This window comes from Hippopotamus amphibius, chromosome X (assembly GCF_030028045.1).
Source record: "Hippopotamus amphibius kiboko isolate mHipAmp2 chromosome X, mHipAmp2.hap2, whole genome shotgun sequence".
NCBI classification, from domain to species: domain Eukaryota; kingdom Metazoa; phylum Chordata; class Mammalia; order Artiodactyla; family Hippopotamidae; genus Hippopotamus; species Hippopotamus amphibius.
In genome coordinates, this window is record NC_080203.1 from 27,583,387 (window position 1) to 27,602,175 (window position 18,789).

The following is an 18,789-nucleotide window of genomic DNA, read 5'->3' on the forward strand; positions in this document are numbered from 1 at the left end:
TGCCATACCCTCAGCCGCACTGAGTATCATCAAACCTCTTAATATATGCCCATCTGATCAGCGGAAAATGGTAGCTTGTAGCTTGTAGCTTTAATTTGAATTTCTTTAATTTTACGTGGAGTGTCATTTCATATCTGTTGTGACCATTTGTATTTCTTTTTCAGTAAACTCACTTTCACATCCTCTGCCAGTTTTTCTACAGAGCCCTTCATCCTTCTCTTTTGAAAATTAAGAAAAGCATCCCTTTGTCTCTCCTGTGTGTTGCAAATATTTTCCAAGTTTGTCGTTTCTTTTAACCGTGTAGAAGTTTTCTAACTTTGTTTGCTCAGATTTAGCAATATATGCAATATATGTCCTTAAGGTCTCTAAAGTTTGTGTCCTTCTAGAAAAGCCTTCCTGTAGTAAAGGTGTTTTTAAGGTAGGTGGGCAGGCCTTTCAATAACCCTTAAGTCATACTTTTTGTATTTTCCATTTGGACCCCATGAAATTTAGAAAACTTAGGAAGTGTTTAGAGTAGTTAAAATCAGAGACTTTGGAATCAGGCACGTAAGACCGAGTTCGAATTTATTACTAGCATCCCTGAGCCACCGTTTTCTCATCTGTGAAATGGAGACAGTGCTCCTACCTTCCTTATAGGGTTATAGAGGATAAAATGACACAACATGGGTTAAGCCAGTACCTGGCACAGATTAAGTACTAAATAAAGCCTGATGATGAGAAGGAAGAGTAAGTAAATAATTTTTTAAGCTAATATTACCTAGATTGTTTTCAAGACTAGTAGTAAACATTTTGTTTTCAAAATTGTTTTACTGTATTCAAATTCCGTTCTGTCAAACTTTACTGGTTGTTTATACACAGCCCTACTTTAATGCTCTTTGCCTGCAAAATACATTGTCCAACTAAAGGGAAAACTTGTAACTGTGCCTTTAAAATACTTGGAGAGAGGTACTGAAGGGAGCTTGGCCGAAGAAAAATGTATGGAAAGTCACAAGTACACATGTGCATAAGGAGACATGTGCTAGGCTGTCATTACAGTATGCCAAATGGGAACAACCTAATCATCCTAGTAATAATTGGGTTAAGTCAAATGATGGAATATGATACAACAGTAAAAATGAATTAACTGGATGCCCATGTACAAAACATTAATAGTCACAAAGCATAAGGTTGCATGAATGAAAGAGAAAATTGCAAAAGAATAAATATGATGTGATATCATTAGCAAAATTTACCATTTTAAAGTGGGTTTTGGGGGGGGGTTTTTTTGTTTGTTTTTGGCCACACCATGTGGCTATCAGGATCTCAGTTCCCCAACCAGAGATTGAACCTGGGCCCGGGCAGTGAAATCATGGAGTCCTAACCACTGAAGCAGGGAATTCCCCTATCTTAACCATTTTTAAGTGTACGATTTTAAGGCATTAAGTAGATTCACATTGTTGCGCAACCATCACCACTATCCATCCCCTACATAAATGTTTGAAGCATAAAAACAATACTATATATTATCTTTTGACATATACATATGTAGAAAATGTATAAAAACATACAAGGGAATGACACTAACTGCAGACTAGTGCTTACCTCTGGGGAGGGAAGGGAAAAGGGAACAGGAATAAAGATGTGGGTTTTGGCTGTATTTGTAAGATTTTCTCTCTTTTTTTAAGAGATGTATGAAGCAAATGTTAACACCTATTAAATTGGGGTGGTAGATACATGGCAGTGTGGAATGATTTTCTGAGTTGTCTACCATTTGAAATCTTTCATAATTTAAAAAGAAATGAGTCAGAAGTAGGTTTTAGAAAACAACTTGCAAATTTAAACCTGACAACTCCACTTTAAAAAGTGTTTGTTTTAAATAAGGCTTTCACTCATACACAGACAGTGTTCAAAATATTTAACAACCTATAAGGCACAGGAACCAACATATCAGAACACACACCAGTTTTGGCCCTGGAGTAGGGTCTTTAGGGACCCCCTGCAGTGGCCAGTACTGAGCCCTTAGTTTCTGAACTGATTGGATCTGAGGCTCTTCCATTAGCTGCAGAGCTCACCAACACGTCTAGTGAGTGTGCATAGGTGGAGTTCCCGAAGTGGCTGACACCGAGCTTCCTCAATATTAAAGAGCCTTGATATAATGTCAGCTTTATCATTGACCAAAGAAAGTCACTGTTCCCTTGGGAGTGAGTCTTGGCCCATGTAAAGTTTCTCTCTGAGGAATCAAAGGCTTAAGAACTCAAAGGAGAGGTTATCTTCAAGCCCCAAATATCAAAGCCTAGCCAGGAAGCCCCAGTGTTATTTGCTGTATTTTTCTTCCAGTTTCATTGACTAGCCATTCCATTTGGGTTTTCAAAAGGCTTGTTAGACTGTGTAATAGGTTTTTAGGGAAACGAAGGTGGGTGGGTGCCCCAATTTACCAGCAGTAATTTCCCTTAGAGGACAGGAATCATTCCTCATTGTTGAAGGCGTCTCTAACCCAAGGAAACTGAAGCCATGGTAATAGGTTGATAGGTCTGCTTTGTACCCCGCCTCCACCCCCAAGTCAAAAACCCATCAGTATGCTGTCTGCCAAGACTACCTACTTTGGTTTCCATAATCTCTTCTCTGTGTTCTCTTAAAGTCAGAACTGTGGGCAGGAAACTGCCCCAGCCCTACCTTAGCGCTTGAGGTCCCTCAAAATATGCCTCCCACCTTTCCCAGAGTGGTAAAACTGGGGGCATTGCTAGGGACAGTGGTCTGAAGAAGGGCTACTTTTAAATCTTATTAAATCTATTTTAGCCTGTTAGGCTTGAAATTTCTGAGAAACCAGAGATCAACTCTTAGCACCCTCAAAATCTTTCTTTATGTGGTTGTAGGGGGTTTTTGTTCATTTTTATTTTTTATTTGTTCTGTTGGTTTTTTTGCTAGGCACTGTTTTATTTCCCAAGTATATCTGGTCTAGTTTTAACAGTGTGACTTTATTCAAATAATCTATTTGAGTATTTTTAAAAAATTAGTCAATTAACAGATGACCAAAACCACTGCCTTCTGAATTGGCCCTAAATTGATATCTTCCTAGTTCCTAGAAATGCTAGATATATTTTTGAACAGCTGAATTAAGGAACCATTACAGTTGCAAAATATTATCTGGTAGTATTTATAAAAGGTTCCTTTTGTTTTACCTTCTACATTAGTATAGAAGGTAATTATTCTATACGCTGGCTGTTATTAATTTGTTTTTTTCTAATTGCTCAAATTGTTCTCTTTCTAATATAGACCTTAGTCATTTATTATTCTATAAACATATAAAGCACTCTCGTAAGGTGGGAACTATGCTAAATGCTGTCGTCAAACACTGCAACCATCTCTTGTTACAACAAAGATCTCCTGGTTATCAAGGAGGTGTCCAGAAGTGCCATCATCTTAACTAATAGTTTGAACATGTTTAGTGTCAATGAGACACTAGTGTCAAGGACCCACTATAGTATTTATAAGACTCCCACTGGTTTTAGCTACTCTGTCAAACCCTCGTCATGCTCCTGGTATATCTTATTAGAAAAAGAACCATATTCACTGACCTTCACTGTTTTGTTAAGCTTTTCAAGCAGTAGACAATCTAGTCTGCATTGGGAAATTTGGATATTATAAGTGGAGTAAAAAGGCCTGATCCCTGCCTGTGAGTGAAATATGATCTGGTTGGGGAGACAAAGGAGGGATCATTAGAGGAAACAGTAATCAGCATTAGGTTGTGTGATATAAACTGTAAGCACTCGAGGAGCTCAGAGAATGGAGAGCTGGTTGGGATTTGGAGAAAAGGGGAGAAGAAAATGAGCAGAAGGGGGAAGATGTGGAAGGAAGGAAAGGAATCTGGAAAAGCACTGGACACGTGGGTAAAGAAAAACTGGGAACTAGATTCTAACCTCTCTTCCTGGTAGGTTAAGTGAATTAAAAAAAGGAATGAGATCAAAGAACAAGGCAAAGAAGTAAGAGTAGGGCAGCACAGAACAAAGAGGCAACCTAAGTGGGAAATCAGTGACTCGGCTCTTCCTACGAAGGTTGGGGTGGTCTCGAAATGGTTTTGTTAAAATGACCCTATCTCGGTACGTAAAATGCATTCTTGAGTCTTGTCAAAAAGCCTCACACTCTTGGTTACAGGCCAAGCTTTAGATTTGCAATTTAATGACATATACCGGATGTGATCCTCGTTCCTACCCACTTGTACCCGTGGAATAACACATCTAAGAGGCTCAGATTTGTACCATCAGACAAAATCAACGAAATTGTTTGATATAATTGACAAGGAGGTACCTCCATCAAGATATGTGCGAGTCTTTGAGTTAGTTTATATAGTGTAATTATTGAGGCTAGACTTGGCACTGTGTCTTAAAAGATGAGTGAGATCTGGATACTGGGAGAAGGAAAGGGGATTCCAGGCACAGGAATAGGGCAAGCAAATGTGTAGTGATGGGAAAGTGAAAGATGTGTTTCAGAGCCCATGAATAGACGAGTTTGACTGGGAAAGTAACAGAGGACCCTGTACAGACTGCACGTCATCAGCAGCATGGAGGCGACGCTGACAGAATTGCACAGAGGCTTCCTGCCGTCTAAGTCAAGCTGTGCTAAAGCAGGTCATCATGTAACAGATAACCCACAGCGAGATGCCAGAAAACTAAGAGTTAATAAAGAACAGAAATATTAACACCACTTGCGTTAACCTTTCAAAAAGATTTCAAAGACTATTCTGTCTGATGTTATTTTCTTTGGTCTTTACAGTAATCCGCTGACAGGGGCAGCTCAGCTGTTCTCCTCGCCTTTAGACAAAGACAAAACCCCAAGGACTGGGAGATTATGTAAATTTTTGAAAGTCACAGTCAGTCTGGCAGCAGGATGTCCTAGCTTCTGCCCCCAGACTCTTTCCTCCTCCTCTCATAGCTCTCCTGAGCATGTCTGGGTGATTGAACTTAGAGGGAAAAAGGTGGGGAAATGGCCTTGGAAACCCCAGTCTCAATCAGGACAAGGCCAGAGACGTCACCAGCCCCCTTTGAACAGCGAATTGCAGTTTTTTCAGTACCTTTCGGTGTAACCCTCTTGTGCCCACAGATTGTCAAACTTGTAGGTCAGAGAGTGGAAAAGAAAAAAGGCAAAGTTCTTTGTCTCATTAGACAACAGCTTTGCTTAATTTTTTTCTCTTACTCAGCTGTCATATTTGTGTTTCTTGTCGTTGTTCTAATCATATATTTTTGATTGAGCCCAAATTGGTCCTCCTAACTGTCTCTTTAAACTTCATTTCAGAGGTTTGAAAATTGTATTCACAGAGTTTTTGTCACCCTGCCTTACCTTTGGCGAATAACTGTCTACCACTTCTGACTTTGTGAACTTCTCTTCTAGTGTTAGCTTCATTAGTCAAGATGTACGGATGTTGGAAGAATTTTAAATGGGCCTTCCATGTTGTCTTTGAGTAGGTACTACATGCAAATAATTATCCTGCAGACATTTTCCTTCTTCTTGAGTTAGCCCACTTTTGTGAATAGTAAGCACTGTTAGGCTTAATTCCTCATATCCTCCTTTTATTGAGTATTCAGGCCAAGGTATTCTACTTAGTTTGCTTTTTTATCAGAACCCCTTGGTTGTTCACATATCTCGAAAGAGGCTCATTTTCCCCCAGAGTGTAACAACTGCAATTAGTTTTTTGCTGGTCCATGGGCAATAAAGGAACTTTCCCTCCTTGAGCTAATTGTTCACATAGGGTTCTTGTGAGGTGGTTTGTTTCCTTAGGATGACAAAGGCATTTCTTCAAAATGTACTTGACTAGTGTCCCAGATATAGTTGCCTGATAATTGAAGAACTTTTAAGGCGGTGGGGGGTGGGATATTAAATATTCAGGTCATGTCCGGTAAACCTCGTTTGTCTTACCCCATATGTACTGAGTCCCCTTAAATCTCAGCCTACAGGCATCTTTTGAGCAACAACTCTAGCACGAAAATAAAACATGAAATATGCATTTCAACTGGAACTAGAGCCGTCTACTTAACCCAGTCGCGCGCGCGCACACACACACACACACACACACACACACACCTACCCCTCTATAAAGCAAGGAAAAATAACTCGCACCATCCTTCATGTCTGGTGTCACTGTTAAATGTTGAGACACCAGCACCACCCCCAGCCCAGGGCCTCCCTGAGCCAGTTGCACAGCATGGAGCTTCATTTATTTGATTCTCTGGGTGAAAACTTTAGCCATCTTATAAAAGCTTGAAGGCTTTTACAGCAATAGTTCAGTAGTGCAGTATTTCCCCTAAGCTAACAAAATTGTTTTCAACCACTGCCTTGTCTCTGTGGTGAATCTAACATAGGGCACTCTGCCACTGACAAGGGTTACATAATGCTTTGTGGACTTGAAGCTTCTACTATGTCTGTCCAACATAGAAGAGCCTCAAATATTGAAGCAGGGCCTATGTGTAAATCTTTGTCTATGGTTCTAAGGCTTAGAAAAGTCACTTTCAGAAAGAATATACAGCAATGACTGAGGAATTAGGACACCACTTAGCACCACCATAATACTTCATCCTCGTCAGAGGGCTCTCATTTCATTGGCTTCTATGAGCTTCACACCATTTAGCCCTGTGCAGTAGGTAGGGTGTGGGTTAGGAAATCAAGACAGTTCCTACAGGGACTTCCTAGGTGGCGCAGTGGTTAAGAATCTGGCTGCCAATGCAGGGGACATGGGTTCAATCCCTGCTTCAGAAAGAGCCCACATGCTGCGGAGCACAGAGCAACTAAGCCTGTGTGCCACAACTATTGAGCCTGTGTTCTAGAGCCCGTGAGCCACAACTGTTGAGCCCATGTGCTGCAACTACTGAAGCCCATGTGCCTAGAGCCTATGCTCCGCAACAAGAGAAGCCACCACAATGAGGAGCCCGAACACCACAATGAAGAGTAGCACCCCCCCCGCCCCGCTTGCCACAACTAGAGAAAGCCCTAGAGAAAAGCCCATGTGCAGCAACGAAGACCCAAATTAATTAATTTAATTAATTAATTAATTAATTAATTAATTAAAAAAGACAAGTCCTACAGCTAATCTGTAACAGTGGTCACCCTGAAACCCAGATCCCCTGATGTAACCCTGGAGCCAGTGTTCTCTCTGCTTTCCCTTATGTGGTCCAGAGTGAAGCAAATTAAGGTGAAATCTTGGGATATTGCTGTTTCCTTAGAACTCCTAACACAGAGTTTTGTTGATAGAGCAAAGTGGATTTGCAGGGAACCTGAGCTATTCAGTGTAGCTATCTACGTGGATAAAATTCATTTGCAGTTAATTTGATCCATGGTCCTTATTCTATTTGCTCTTAGTGGTCAATTCCGCTTTTAACCATATTCTAATCATCACTGATTGATAGGGGGCTGTACTTCTCTTAAAGGTCTTCTTTTTTCAAAAATTTTTTTTTATTTGTTGGCTGCATTGGGTCTTCATTGCTACGCACGGGCTTTCTCGAGTTGTGGAAAGTGGGGGCTACTCTTCATTGTGGGTTTCTCATTGCAATGGCTTCTCTTGTTGCAGAGCATGGGCTCTAGGCGTGTGGACTTCAGTAGTTGTGGCACATAGGCGCAGTAGTTGTGGCTCGAGGGCTCTAGAGCTCAGGCTCAGTAGTTGTGGCACTTGGGCTTAGTTGCTCCCTGGCATGTGGGATCTTCCCGGCCCGGGGATCGAACCTGTGTCCCCTGCATTGGCAGGCGGATTCGTAACCACTGTGCAACCAGGGACGTCCCTCTTAAAGGTCTTTAGAGAAAGAGATTACCATTGCCTCCTTTCTAAAGTCATTTTTAGAGAAATTCGTATGCAAATCTTATGCATCGTGGCATGCTTTATTTGATTCAAGATAGATGTGCTTCATTATAAATGTGCAGCAATTAAGTCTATAATTCAGCAATGTTTATTGAACACTTGTGCCCAGGTCTACTGGATTTGTAGACATATAAAACTAAAGCATAAAATCCGGTTCTTGCCCTCAAGGAGCTCATTGCCTAGACAGAGCATGATGGAGAATTCACATTTAAAAAAAAAAAAAGCTTCTGTAGGTTAGAAAACAGAGAGACCATAATGGAGTTTGCAGAGAAAGCTACCTAGAAGAGAAACATCTCATAGAAAGCTTGGAAGATGAACAGGATTTAAGTTGGTGGTTAGTGAATGTAACAGTGAGGCCAAGCTAACAACTGTATATTACACACACACACACACACACACACATCTCAATGGCTTAACAAAATACTAGTTTATTTCTTGCTCACATCACAGTCCAATAAATGCTGCCTGTGGGATAGGAGAAATCCCTGCTCCAGCAGTGGCTCAGGAGCTAGTGGCTTGTCAACCCCTTAGGCCTTGGAGTCCTGCACTGGGCGCTCTGCATCCAGCCAGCCCAGAGGGAGTGGGTGCTCCTTGGGGGAGCTCAACAGAGGTTTTGTTCAGGGTCAGGCCTAGAAGTAGCATATATCACTTCTTCCCTCACCGAACTGCACAGAAGGCTGGGAAATGAAATCTAGCTCTATTCTCAGAGAGAAAAATAGATAGGATGACCCGAATGCATAGCACTGTCTCCACCATACGACAGAGGGAGGGCTTCCTGAAGGAAGGATGAGCAAGGGAAGGGTGGCAGAGCAAGAGCAAAGTCAGGTTCAGCTCGGACACCTACTTTTCTGGTTTGATTTGACTAAACTTGACGAACTTGTCACAAATCCTGAGCTTTGATCTTGGTGGGGACAAAAGAAGCTGCATTCTTAGCAAGTATTGTATCCCTAGCCATCCAGGGGATTTCATTTTCCAGTGATGGAGAATTGTAACTAAATTTGATTATCTTTACTTTCTCAGTGCTTTTTTTTTAATAGACTTTATCTTTTAGGGCAGTTTTAGGTTCACAGAAAAATTAAGTGGCATCTTTACACACTGAAACTACTCTGTCTGATACTCTAAAGGTGGAAACATGCTATATTATACATTTGTCCAAACTCAGACAATGTCCAACACTGAGAGCGAACCCTAATGTAAACTATGGTCTTTAGGTGATAATGATCTGTCGGTGGGGGTTCATTAATTGTAACAAATGAACCAGTCTGGTGCAGGACACTGATAGTGGGAGAGGTATGCATGTGTGGATGCAGGGGGTTTATGGGAAATCTCTGTATCAGGACATAACTTTTAATGGCAGTACTGGTTATTAGATTTATCCTAAGTTCATGGATCTTGTCTGCTCACAGCAGCCTCTTCACTGACAATATATTCCTCCTGATTGTCCTCTAGCAAGCATCATAAATTGACAACTCAGGGAATAAATCCAGTTCAAAGATATAATTCATTTGGCCCACACTGTGTCTTTATTTAAAAAAAAAAAAAAGGATTGAGTGCATTTAGGTGGGACATGATTTCTTTAGTTAACCTTTGTTTCCCCTAGGACTTATATAATCTAACCCCTGACCTAACTTACAAACTAATGTCACCTGCCTGTCCCCTGATGACATGTGAGTTTGTGACCTTTGTTTCTGGGGTCTCCTTTTTTATTTAGTAGATCATAAATAATAGTCAAGTTACCAAAGTTTCACATGGAAACTCTGGGTACTTTCATGAAACTCACTGGCTCTGTAGGAATGAAGCCACAGAATATCTTTGAAGAATAATTCTGAAGAGGTCCAATAGGGCTACAGGAATATAAGAATTATTACAATTTGTGGGGAGAAGTCATGGATCGCATTGACAATCTAACAAAAGCAATGGACCATCTCCTCGTGACGATACACATACGCAAAACATTTTGCAGATAATTTCATGGAGTTTTTGGACCCGCTGAAACCATTCTGTACACCACTCCTGTGGTAAAGCAATTGATAGCCCCATTTAGGCTACGTGGGATAATGACTGAAAGAATGGGCATTGAAAGACAAACATGAGCTAAATCTACCATCTTCTAGGTTGGCAACCTGGAGTTAGTCATTTGACCTCTGAACCTCTATTTCCTCTTTTAAAAATGACATTAGTAATACCTACTTCACAGGGCTACTGTGAGGATTAAAAAAGAAAATGCATGTAAAGAGTCCAGCACAATACTAAGATACTAAAATATCTTAGTATTCTCAGCAAATAAAAGTGGGTATTATTTAGTGATAATAGTCATCCTTAATGTTTTGTTTAATTTTTGGCTGTGTTGGGTCTTCGTTGCTGCCCGTGGGCTTTCTCCAGTTGTGGCGAGCAGGGGCTACTCTTCCCTGTGCTTCTCATTGTGGTGTCTTCTCTAGTTGCAGAGCACAGGCTCTCTAGGCACACGGGCTTCAGTAGTTGCAGCATGTGGGCTCAGTAGTTGTGGCATGCAGGCTCAGTAGTTGTGGCGCATGGGCTTAGTTGCTCAGCGGCATGTGGGATCTTCCTGAATCAGGGATTGAACCCATGTCCCCTGCATTGGCAGGTGGATTCTTAACCACGACACCACCGGAGAAGTCCTTTAATGGGTTTTTTGTGGTGCTTACCTGGATTTCACACTGGGCTCATCAGGAATTCAACATAGTCCTTCAGATTTCTGCTTACGTGCCACTTATAATCTGAGAAATCACTAGTGACCTTCATTTCCCCAACCCATCCCCCAAGGCTGCTCCCAAACTAGTGCTTACCTCAAGGCACTGTAATTGCCTGGGTATTTCTCCATCTCACCCACTGGTTTCTGAGCTTCTCAAGAGCAGCACCATATCTGTTTTATACTCTGCGGTAGTCTCAGTGCCTAGCACAGTGCCTGACATATAATAGGTTTGAAATAAATCCCGAATAAATTAATAAGTGAGGAGAAAAACAGCTTTCCCAGTAAAGTTTTAGGAAAATAGTGGTGGTGGAGGTGGGAGAGCTCCTCATTCACTCTGCCTTGCCCGAAAGGCTAAAGCTTTAAGAGGATCAGAAGGAGCGAAAGAGAAGACAAGTGGCCTTACCTGTCTTTCTCTCAAGCACAATCCTTGGTCAGATAGCCCATGAATCTATTGTTACTTATGAAGTCTCTCAGTGCCTTCTGAGTCTTGAAAGAAAGGATATATTAGTCTGAATGTTTATCATTTTTAATTTGTATTTAAATTCTTTGGAAAATGACCTTTACTGTTAGAATATACTGTAACTTTTTTTAATCAAATAGGTCATCTGATGAAATAACTCACACTATTCACTAGTCATGTAATGTTACGGTAAGTTTATTAGAGTCTCTTATTGGAGAACTCCCGTTCTCATTGTTAACCACACAGTGAAATCATCTCAGCTGGTCATTAAAATCTGCTTCCTTCCAACCCTTGTAACACACAGATATTTGTAATCCCACCAAGTTCTAGAAGCTCCATTTAGTGTCTACCTAGCAAGATAACTTAGCAGACTTATTGTACAGAAGCAACTTGGCCCTTTCTGCTTCTGGTAGGTAGTTATAGATGGACAGTAGTTAGATCTGTTGGGGAATGAAGTTTTCTGCCTAGTGGAGAATTTCCATATAGACCACACATATGATACCAATTTTCAGAGAATTGAAGTGCACACAAACGAAGCAAAATGTTTTAATGTCTCTGATTTAAACGACACTCTATGATCAACTGGCTAATGTCAGCTACACAGTTCAGCGCTCTCAGTATTGGAGATTGAGCTGATACCATAATGCACTTAGGACATTGCCTGAAAGTTTATTTTAACCATTTACCTCTGTCTCATAAAATTAAAGAGCAGATTGTGGCAGAAAAAATAAAAAAAGCAGTATTTCAGTTTTCTGGTTGCTAGGGCTATAGATGGAGAGAATTTTATGACTCCTTTCCAAAGCTTATATTCTGAAAGAAGCTTCATTTTTAATATAGAAATAATAAAAGTGTAGGTGGCCTCAACAGCTGTAATTTTTATAAATTAAATACAGAGCTGCCTTCTGCCAACATTTGAAATTGGCATTTTGCACAGCCAAAAACTGATCTTCGCTGTTATCTAATTTGGGATTTTAGCTACTATTTCCAGGCTATTAACCTCCACATCTGGACTCCCAGGGATACCACATCAGGCTGCCCCTGCTGCTTCAATATCGATCAGCAGCCTCCTCTATCCCCAACAGGTGATAAATTTATTAGTAACTATCCAGGCTGCCCCAGCTTTAGGCAATTGTCTTCTTAAGAATTATAGTATTTATTCATTGGAGGATAATAAGACAAGGGGAGAAGTCAAATACTTTCGCCTGTTAATTTGCAGCTGTTTCATACAGAGCTATGCTTCACAGAGAAAAGAGCCTGCAGTTCAGATATTCTATAATGTCCCCTACTTTGCATTAAGACACTGTGAATAATTTTTTTTACAAGATGCACTTTATTTATGAGCAGGTTCCTCCATAGAAAGAGCTTGTTAGGGCTTAATGCTGATGAATGGAGACAGCACCATTCACACTTTCAGGTTATGGTCTGTCAGTGCTTTCATTATATGCACTAATTTACAAGGATTTATTTATTTTCTCACAAATGTAAAAATGTGCTCCAAGCTAAACACGTTCTCTGGGCGTCTGAGCGCGGTGTTGGCCTTGGTGGGGGTGGGGGGCTGGGGGACTCAAGCTGTCTTATGTTGTTCTTCCCACCTCCACCGCCACCCACCCTGCATCCCTGCCTAGCCTTGTGATAATCGCACAGATCTATATATTTTTTGCTTGCTCTAAAAATGAATACTGGTTAACATCTTAAACCCTGGAAGTGATTTGTCTCAATGCAGTTTAATTCCTTCCTCATTCAAAGACTGTGCCTTTCCCTGTTTTAAGTGCTAATGAAAATCCTGGGGAGTAAGCACATCAAAGGACATGACCCTTGGAACAAATCATGCCCGCAACATTGGGGAACAAGTTTTGGAAGTCTGGGTACAACTAGATCAGAATATGAAAGTCATATTGAATCTGCAAGATCTTGCTAGCCCCAGATGGCTTTATGTGATCTGAAATCACTCACATCCCCATCTCTGAAGAATAAAACTTAAAATATACTGGGCATGTACCACCTCCTCCCACTCAGTCTGACAAACAGTAATAGATCATACTGCGTCATCAACATCCCTGGGCTATAACAATACTTATTGTGGGAGATGACCCCCAGCCAAGTAATGGCAAAAATAATTCTCTTTTTCTTACCTGTGATTTCCAGTTCAGTTTTTAACCGCAGTGGAAATTAAATACCCCTTAAACCTCACCAGTGGAGAGTTTGTAAAACGATTTGTTTGGGGAATTTGTGTGTGTGTTGGTTGGTTGGTTGGCTCTTTGGTTGGGGTAGGAAAATGAGAGGAAATGAAAGCATGTACATATAAAATATGCCTAGATGCATAAATAAAACACCTATCACACAGTCCCTCAAAGCCCTTTCTACTGTTTCTTTTTCAACTCCAAACGTCAGTATAACCCAATTAAACTTAATTAAAGAATCTCAAGAAAAGGAGTATTTTGGAATCTGGACCATGATAAAAGAAATTGCTACACAAATATATGAAAGGAGAATATCCTACAAACTGTCAGCCAAATAAGCCCCGAAGGCCAACAGCAAGGATTTAATAAGCCTCATCTGTGGAGTTCAGCTGACATGAACAGAGAGAGAGCAGTTCAGTGTTTAGAAGTTCACAAAAATTAAAAGTGGGAAAACCATGTACGTCCAAGATTATCCTCCCAGATCAGGACAAACTCCTCCCTCTGATGTGGATGAGGAGTGTAGTAGTCAGGGGACAGCATTGTCCTCCCTGATGTCAGCATAAAGATGTGTGTTTCTATAGGAATACATTTCTCTATACCTTTTGGGAATCTGTTTCCATTTTCAGGGATCCGATTCTCTAAGTTTATCATCTCCCGGTTAGAGCGACACTCTCAGAGTATTCCTCTTAGTCTTGCTTTCCATGTGCCTGGATTCTTTGTCCTTTGACTCTCACAGAACTTGGCACAGTGACATTCGGTATGTATTTGGTAAATAATTCATGATTTCATACACTTCAAGCCTATCTACTCTGAACTTTTTTCTCTCCATACTTGAGTCTTGATCTTTCAGTCCATCCTCTTATGGCAGCCAAAATTCCAAGTTCACAGTCAGTGATATTGAATACAGAGGTCAGAGAAGGTGATCCCAAATCATAGGCCTGCCACACACCAGACCCAATTCTAGGCATTTAGGAAATTGATTTCATCAAAACACAAATAAAGATAAAAAGCAGAGGTGCTCCTTGGCTCACCTGCAGTCTGAATATTCTGGAGATGAAAGAAATGTTCCTGTGCCATCATCCTTTGGCCTTGCCCTGATCTTAAAAGTCTTTTTAAAAACCTCCTCTAAGGTCTTAATGCTGCCAAAAATAATAAAGGAACCTATTGACATGGAATTCCCCTTGTTTGGACGTGCTGGTTTCCTTGGAGAGCTCACCAAAACACAGATGACTTTAGAGGCATTCAGGGAAAGTTAAAATGAATCTAACTTTTATAGGTCTTAAGGATTAATACTTCATGAGGAACATCAGGATTAATCAAAGTACGTCATAAAATCTAGCCTTAATATTAACCTCCTGCCAACGAATTAGCTCATCTAAAGGCAGTTTATTAAGCTGGGTTTATAAACTGTCTTCAGATGAGTTCATTCTTTGCCAGGAAAATTATTGTGTGTGTGCGCGCGCGTGTGTGCGCGCGCGCATGCTTTCATGAGCACTAAGAGGACATGCATGTTATCACAGATCTTCCTAACTTTAACATACATTCTGAGTTTCATAAGGTCTGAATAAAGGAGAGCTAGGAAAAGACTAAATTGTAGACTAGTTTTAAAGTAATGCCATGTGGTTCTTTATCAGTGTCTGACACTTTTTAAATGCATTATTTCATAAGATACTTACAACAACCTAGGCGTAGAATAACCAGTTCATCCCAGTTTGTCCAGGACTGTCCCAGTTTTAAAACTGAACCCTGCCTCCGTCCCAGGCACACCAGGACAGTTGGTCACTTTAGCCAAGTAAAGCAGTGAAAGGTGTTCTGAGACCAATTTCCAGCATAGGGAGAACCACCACCACCACCACCAAGCAATTCTACACCAGTTGAGTGTCCTACGATTTCACTTAATTCTGACATGATCTACCTGTAAATAGCATCAGATCCCACAGGTTAAGGGGTCAGTCCTGCAAGACTGCCTCCCAACCACCACCACTTCAGATGCCAATCACAAGTCCAGGTTGTCACCTGTGTTTCTGACAGAACTGCTATAGATAGGAGGTTCCAACAACAACTCCCTTCTTGGTTTCCATTAATTTGGTAGAGCGGCTCGTAGAACTCAGAGAAACATTTTACTCACTAGATCACTGGTTTATTATTAAATGATGTAACCCAGGAACAGCCAGATGGAAGAGATGCATGGGGCAAGGTATGGGGAAAAGGAGAAGAAGCTTCCACGCCCTCTCCAGGTGCACCATTCTCCTCACATCTCCACATGTTCACCAACCTGGAAGCTCTCCAAACCCTATCCTTTGGGGGTTTTATGGAGTCATCATAATCATAATTGATTAAATCATTGGCCATTGATGTTTGAACTCAAACACCAATGTCAGAGGGTGGGACTGAAAGTTCCAACACTGTAATCACCAGGTTGGTTCTCCTGGCAACCAGTCTATTCTTAGTGCAGCCACAGTTACCTCATTAACATAACAAAAGTTACCTTTAGCTCTCTCGCCACAAGAAATTCCAAGAGTTTTAGGAGCTCTGTGTTAGAAAAGGGAACGAAGACCAAAATTTCTTTATTATAAATCACAATATCACAGGCAGATAAGCTTTTCCATATTTTACCAAAGAGGAGGCTGAAATTTGGAGAGACGAGTGATTCAATCAAAGTCACACATCAATTGTAAGTGGTGCATTCAGTATTAGAACCCTAGGCTTCTAACTGCTTTTGTACATTTTCCAAGAAACCAAACTGTAATTAACAGTGTGTAAAACTACTGTGGGAATCTTATGGACTTTTATTTTTTCTAGAAGCGTAACCATTCCTTTCGTGACACCATAATTTTGCTCTCCAGCCCCCCCTCTTAACAGATAATACAGAGAAAAAACTCAGTCCAGTTTATCAGAATTATTACAGACTCTGTTAACTGAGTGTGAATTGATGAAAATAATTTTAATGCTTTCCAAGTCACTTATATCTAATGCAACTATGAAAATAAGCAGTGGCCTATGCATGCGCACTCTAAAAGAAACGTAACATACACCACCTCCCCTGTCTTAAAGAGGATTTCTTTTTTTCTGTTGGTGGGAGTAAGCAAGTGTCAGGGGGGCGGAAATGTAAAACTGGACAACAAAAGTATTAGACTAGCTTTACCTCTGCGTGTTACATTTTGTCATTTCTTCTCAATACACAAAGAAGTGAATGTGTGTCCAAACAAACCTCTCCCATTACTGTCCTGTCTGTGCTGAGCAAAACTGAATCCATATGTCTTTAAAATGCCTTTTCATTTCTATGGCTTCTTTCAAAATACTGATCTTGGTGCGGATGTGGCCCTCTAGACTACTGATGCTCATTTGCTCTTCCCCAACAGGCATCACAGTTGATAGGCATGGATTCATTTACTTTGTGGATGGGACTATGATTCGGAGAATTGATGAGAATGCTGTGATCACAACTGTAATCGGCTCAAACGGCCTGACTTCCACGCAGCCACTGAGCTGTGACTCGGGAATGGACATCACTCAGGTAGGCACCGCTGGTTTTCAAGTGCTATCACCCTTTGGCATCATGGAAATGGATAACAATTTTCTCATACAGAAATTAGGTAGAAAGGAAGCCTGGCGTATCTGCTATAACGCCAGATAGCAGAAGTTTCCCTTTATGTTAGTTACTTTTTTCCTCCTCGTAAAAAGTCAGTTGAGAGGAAAGGGTAGACTAGGATGGGAGTAATGCTAGGTGGAGTGTTGGCATGAAAATGAAAGTCTCTCAAATTTGAATCAATTAGAGGGTAAGGCCAACTTCATTATTGACTATTTTCCAAGGTATATAATTTTATTATTTTTGAATAATGCAATAACTCACATTTGGAAAGGTGCTGACTGCTGAAGTCTTTGGCAGTCTTTTTATTTATTTATTTATTCATTCATTCATTCATTCATTCATTTTATTTATTTTTGGCTGCGTTTGGGTCTTTGTTGCTGCGAGCGGGCTTTCTCTAGTTGCGGCGAGCAGGGGCTACTCTTCGTTGAAGTGTGTGGGTTTCTCATTGCGGTGGCTTCTCTTGCTGCAGAGCACAGGCTCTAGGCACAGGAGCTTCAGTAGTTGTGGCACATGGGCTCATTAGTTGTGGCTTGCGGGCTCTAGAGCACAGGCTCAGTAGTTGTAGTGAGCGGGCTTAGTAGCTCCACGGCATGTGGGATCTTCCCGGACCAGGGATTGAACCTGTGTCCCCTGCACTGACAGGCAGATTCTTAACCACTGTGCCACCAGGGAAGTCCTGGAAGTCTTTTTTAATGAATATATGAGCAATGATTGTTAGTCATGTCTATGTAAATAGCTATTTCTAGGGCTTTTTTTTTTTGAAGTAAAAGCAACATTCCCTCTGACATCTATTTCACATGTATGTAGGAAAGCTTTTTGTCAGTGAGAATAAAAGGGAAAATTCACTGTAGTTCCCATCTGAATCCAAAATTCTACTTTTACCAGAATTCTGCAAAATCAGGATTAGACATGTAGAGATTTATAGATCATACAGCACAGTCCCAGCACCTTGTGGATGACTTTCTTAGTTTGCAGACACAAGAAGTTGGTATGTTAAATGAAGGAAATAGACTAGACAGTCATCAAAGGAACTTTCAAACTAACATTCCATGAATCTATGACTCTGATGAAGTAGATTATTTTTTCAAATGAATTAGAGAAGTTAAGAGTTTTAGAATTGGTTAGTGTATCGGAGGGGATGGTTTTGACTGCAAGTATTAAGACACTTAACTCAAAGTAATTTGAACAATAAGGTTTCATTGACTCACATAGTGAGATGACCAAAAGTAGGCAAAGACACCAGCACATTTCCTTCTTGTGTCACACTGGCCAGAATCAAGTCACTGGCAAAGGGGAAATGGGAGCTCCAGAATACAGTCAGAGCCTCTGGAACTGGGTCAACCTCCCTGAGCATATTGCTACCTAATTCTAGAACCCAAATCAGGGTTCTGGTAGCAAGGAATGAAGGACTGCTGTTTGGTAGGCAACCAGCAATATTCTCCACTGTTAGGGGGCCCCTACCTCACCCCAGAAACTTAGAAAATAGTCCAATAGAATCAACTACAAAAATAAATTAGGAATTGGAAGGCCTGGGAAACTGCCAAAATGAATGAACCACCTTTGAGAAATAAGAGTGGATCAGGCTGCCACGTCCTGGAGCAACCTAAGTTTCCATGATGCAAAGTCCTGCGGGAGGCAAGCAAAAGGAGCATTATTTATGGCAGTGAGGAAGGGTGTGAATGTGTTTATATGGAGGAGGGGGAGGAAAGAGAGAAGATGCACGTATATGATTCACTTATGGGATATTTTTAACTTAAAATAGGACACTTAGTATTGCAGTCAGTCAACTCTAAACAATTTATCTGTTTCTGTGTGGAAAAGTTATGCTGAAAAAAGAATTCTTTGTCTAAATAGCACAAACATAGGATCCTCAGCACCATGAGAAGTGTTCCTTTTCACATGACATCTCGCAAGCCATAATTGCCGCCATAAAAGCTAGCTTATCCCATAATTGCCACTGTAAAAGCTAGCTCATCCCTTTCAGGTTGGGATGTAGAGTGCAGCCCACTGAACAGGAGCCCTGGT

At 40.9% G+C, this 18,789-nt stretch overlaps 1 protein-coding gene across 4 annotated transcripts in view; it reads left to right on the forward strand.

Annotated features, from left to right (window-relative positions):
- TENM1 (teneurin transmembrane protein 1) overlaps window positions 1-18,789 on the forward strand; it is a 538,104-nt gene that overhangs the window by 453,619 nt on the left and 65,696 nt on the right. For all 4 annotated transcript variants that reach the window (XM_057718000.1, XM_057718002.1, XM_057718001.1 and 1 more), the window contains one exon: window positions 16,535-16,689. In XM_057718000.1, coding sequence (XP_057573983.1) covers window positions 16,535-16,689 — 155 coding nt within the window. The remainder of the gene's footprint in view (window positions 1-16,534; window positions 16,690-18,789) is intronic.